Source organism: Poecilia latipinna, unplaced genomic scaffold, assembly GCF_001443285.1.
Source record: "Poecilia latipinna isolate Pla-1442-1.1 unplaced genomic scaffold, P_latipinna-1.0 Scaffold369, whole genome shotgun sequence".
NCBI lineage: Eukaryota > Metazoa > Chordata > Actinopteri > Cyprinodontiformes > Poeciliidae > Poecilia > Poecilia latipinna.
The window spans coordinates 519,243-522,713 of NW_015112985.1; the positions used below are offsets into that span (position 1 = coordinate 519,243).

Here is a 3,471-nt window from a genome sequence, read left to right on the forward strand (position 1 = left end):
ATATAGCATTTTTATAAAGTTAAAGGTAACATAGTTACTTGATCATGCTATGATATGGCCAAAGTCACATGTACGTGCAGGAAGTAGGGGATTTATCTAAATGTTAAAGGTGGGGACAGAAAATTTGGCACCAAAGTAAAACAATTTGTGTTTGCTTGATTATTTATTTTTTTGTTGTAGCCATGTAGCCATGCATCTTGGTAATAATTCTTATGCCGCTAAAATTCCCATTTACTTCTTCAGTGATGCCACACTTGCAAGGAAAATGTGAGTAACGAGTAATGTCTGTTTAGATGAAATTAAGGTTTTTGGCCACCATGCAAAACGCTGTATGGTCTAAAACTGACCACACACGATGCTGAACGCTAGGGTGAAACATGGTGGTGGCATGATTATGCTGCATGGATGTGTTCCTCCATGGCAATTCTGGAAGAGGTTGCAAAAGGTTTAAGACTGAGGTGAAGGTTCTCCTTCTGGTACGAGGACAACCCTAAACATACAGCCAGACCTAAATCCAATTTGGGATCTATTGGAAAGTCTTCACTTCACTACCAAGCACTATTTTCTCATCAATTCAGTAAAACTTTAGACATATTATTTTCTGTTTCCAAGTAGAAGTCAACGGTCAGACATGTTGAATGTAAAGCTTTTATGAAATAGCTGGCCCAGTCCAGGGTCTGCACAGCCTCTGGTGCCTTCCTACCTTCCTGCTGGGTCACTGACTCAGCTCTAGGCGCTTCACTACAACCCAAATGTCCTGCGGTGCCCTTGTTTTTGTCAGCACTCTCTACTGGATCCAGCGGCTTTGGGCCTCTTTGTTCAGGGAAACAGGAGTCACTGCTTCAGAACAATGTGATCCGCCTGGATCAATTTTTGAATCGCTGATTGAAAAATCCACTTTGCACAAAGCAAAAAACCATGTGCTTGGCTTTATTGTTCTTGCTCTGTATAAAGAGCATACCGGAGGTGGCAGGTGTAATGTTTTATTTAGCACACCAAACTTATTGATATCAACTATGGAAAAGGTAATGTGATTATTTAACATATACACATGTTAGAGTCACCGACTTAACCTGGTGTTTGTGTTTCAGATCATCTTCTACGAGGATAGAAACTTTCAGGGCCGATATCATGAAAGCAGCAACGACTTCAGCGATCTGCACACGTACGTCAGCCGCTGCAACTCCATCAAAGTCCTGGGCGGGTTCTGGGTGGTCTACGAGAAACCAAACTACATGGGCCACCAGTACGTGCTGAGTCCAGGAGAGTATCCAGACTACCAGTACTGGCTGGGTATCAACGACGCAGTCAGGTCTTGCCGTGTCGTTAGACATGTAAGTGGTTTTTCGATCACAAACAACACAAACGAACCACTTCTTGGGCATTTTTTCAGAGTGGATTTTCGTTTTTGACTCTGCCAAGGTGGGGAACATGTGGCAGATGAAGATTTGGGAGAAGCCGAACTTTGAGGGCGAGTCTGTGGAGCTTTCGGACAATATGCCCACCTTCCATGAGCGCTGGCAGAGCCACGACGTCCAGTCCTGCAAAGTGTTCGAGGGGGCCTGGATCTTCTACGAACACCCCAACTATAGGGGGCGCCAGTACCTGCTGGAGAAGGGCGAGTACAGGCGGTACTCGGAGTGGGGAGGCAGGCAGCCCAGTGTGGGCTCTGTGCGCCGGGTGAAGAACTAAGCTCTAAACTGCTCTGTATGCATCTGGGGAATAAAATCAGAATGAAAATGTGATGTTTTTTATTATCAGTTGTTTCAAATTGATGTAGTTCATAACATATATCAGCCAACAAGAACAGAACAAATTTATAAACTTCTAGTTTAGCAATAAAGGTAGCTATATATTTTTGAGAGTCTGAGTCTTTGCCATCGCTGAAGGGGAATTTTGTCCCACTTTTTCTTGCACAATTATTTTAATTTAACCATAATAGAGAATTTTTGAGTGTTAGCTACTACATCTCAATCATATTTTGGTCCAGACTTTGACTAGACCAATCCAAATTATTCACTTTTTAAATTTTATTTTATGTATTCATTTATTTTTAACCATTCAGAAGTGGATTTATGCATAATTGATGGTCCTATCAGCTACAAGTATTTGTTCTTAAGAAGTGAAAGCACCCCAGACCATCACACTACCACCACCATGTTTGACACAAGGTGCTATGTTGTTGTTTTGAAATGTAGTGGTTTTCACTTCAGATGTAGACATAATGCAGCTTTTAAAAACAGAATATTAGAGGCTGTTTTTGCCCTGTGCCTTTCTTAAAGTTAAATTATGAACTCTGACCTCAACTGAGACAAATGAAGCCCACAGTTCTTTACAGATGTCTCTGTGTTCTTCTGAGATGTATCTTTGGATTAAGTTCAGCTCCATGATTTGTGGGAGTTTTATTTTACCTTGTTTTGCTGGAGTCCAAAAGCCTCCGGAATGGTTTTGTATTGATTTCCACATTGATAGAAGTTTGTGATTTGGATGGATGTTCGGAGTTCACATGCGAAATATCAGCATCAACTCATCAAAAGCATGTCAGGAAACAACCGCCGAATCAGCTGCTGCATTAATCGAGAGCTCATTTGAATGACAGCAATTGTGCTGGTTTTGCATTTCATGAGCCTTTATATAAAGGTGGTGGATCGGTGATGCAGTGTGAATTAGGTGGGGGGACTTTCATTTGATCTGCCTTGGAGGACCAAAACGTTGCCTAATCATGGAGCGCACAGGGAAGGTGAGTACAGGATCTTTTCTGCTATATTAAAGAGCTTTTTTTTTTTTTTTTTTACTAAATATTCTCCACCATGGTGATCAGTTTACCTGGCTAATTGCTTTAAACCACCATGTTCCTGCTGATTCTGGGGTCAGTGACTCTGTTTTAAGTGGGAGAAAGTTCAGAAAAACAGTTGAGTTGAATGAAGAAAACAATATTTTTGTCCTAAATTATGATTGTTTCTTTTTTTCTTTTCGAAAAAGTCAATATGCATCATGTTTCTTCGGAATAGTTTCAGAATAATCTCAAATATAGCAATAAATTATCTCAGTTTATTCATAAGGAATGAGCTGTTTCATAATTTTGTAATTAATAATGGAAAATAAATTGAAAAACAATTACATCTAATTTTTGTTAGATCATGTTAATTATGAGTTAAAATTTTATTTTAACTATGTATAATGTAGATATATAAACTACATTATATATCTACAATATCTATATAGTTTATATAATTATAAACTATATATTTTAGTTTATAATTATTTTATAAACTAAAATAATTATATATATATATATATATACATAGTTAAAATAAAATTTTAACTCATAATTAACTTAGTATTTTCAAATTAGTTGATTATTTAATGTTTCAATTGTTTCATTAAAGTAGTCAGAATTAATGTAAAGTTATATTTCATGTGTCTGAGAAATTAATTAGGCCCGAGCAGCTAAGCGCTGCGAAGGCCTAT

At 38.2% G+C, this 3,471-nt stretch overlaps 1 protein-coding gene across 1 annotated transcript; it reads left to right on the forward strand.

Annotated features, from left to right (window-relative positions):
* Positions 1-917: 917 nt before the first annotated feature.
* On the forward strand, positions 918-1,745 carry LOC106949917 (beta-crystallin S-1-like). The gene is made up of 3 exons (XM_015036477.1): positions 918-1,025; positions 1,092-1,334; positions 1,423-1,745. Exons 1-3 carry the CDS (start codon positions 1,017-1,019, stop codon positions 1,690-1,692), a joined length of 522 nt encoding a protein of 173 aa, XP_014891963.1. The 5' UTR covers positions 918-1,016; the 3' UTR covers positions 1,693-1,745.
* The last annotated feature ends 1,726 nt before the right edge of the window (positions 1,746-3,471 follow it).

Excerpts from the sequence above, each read along its gene's own strand:
- LOC106949917 (XM_015036477.1), top strand. Across the intron at positions 1,335-1,422 it reads CTTGCCGTGTCGTTAGACAT|GTGGGGAACATGTGGCAGAT; the intron begins GTAAGTGGTTTT and ends GACTCTGCCAAG.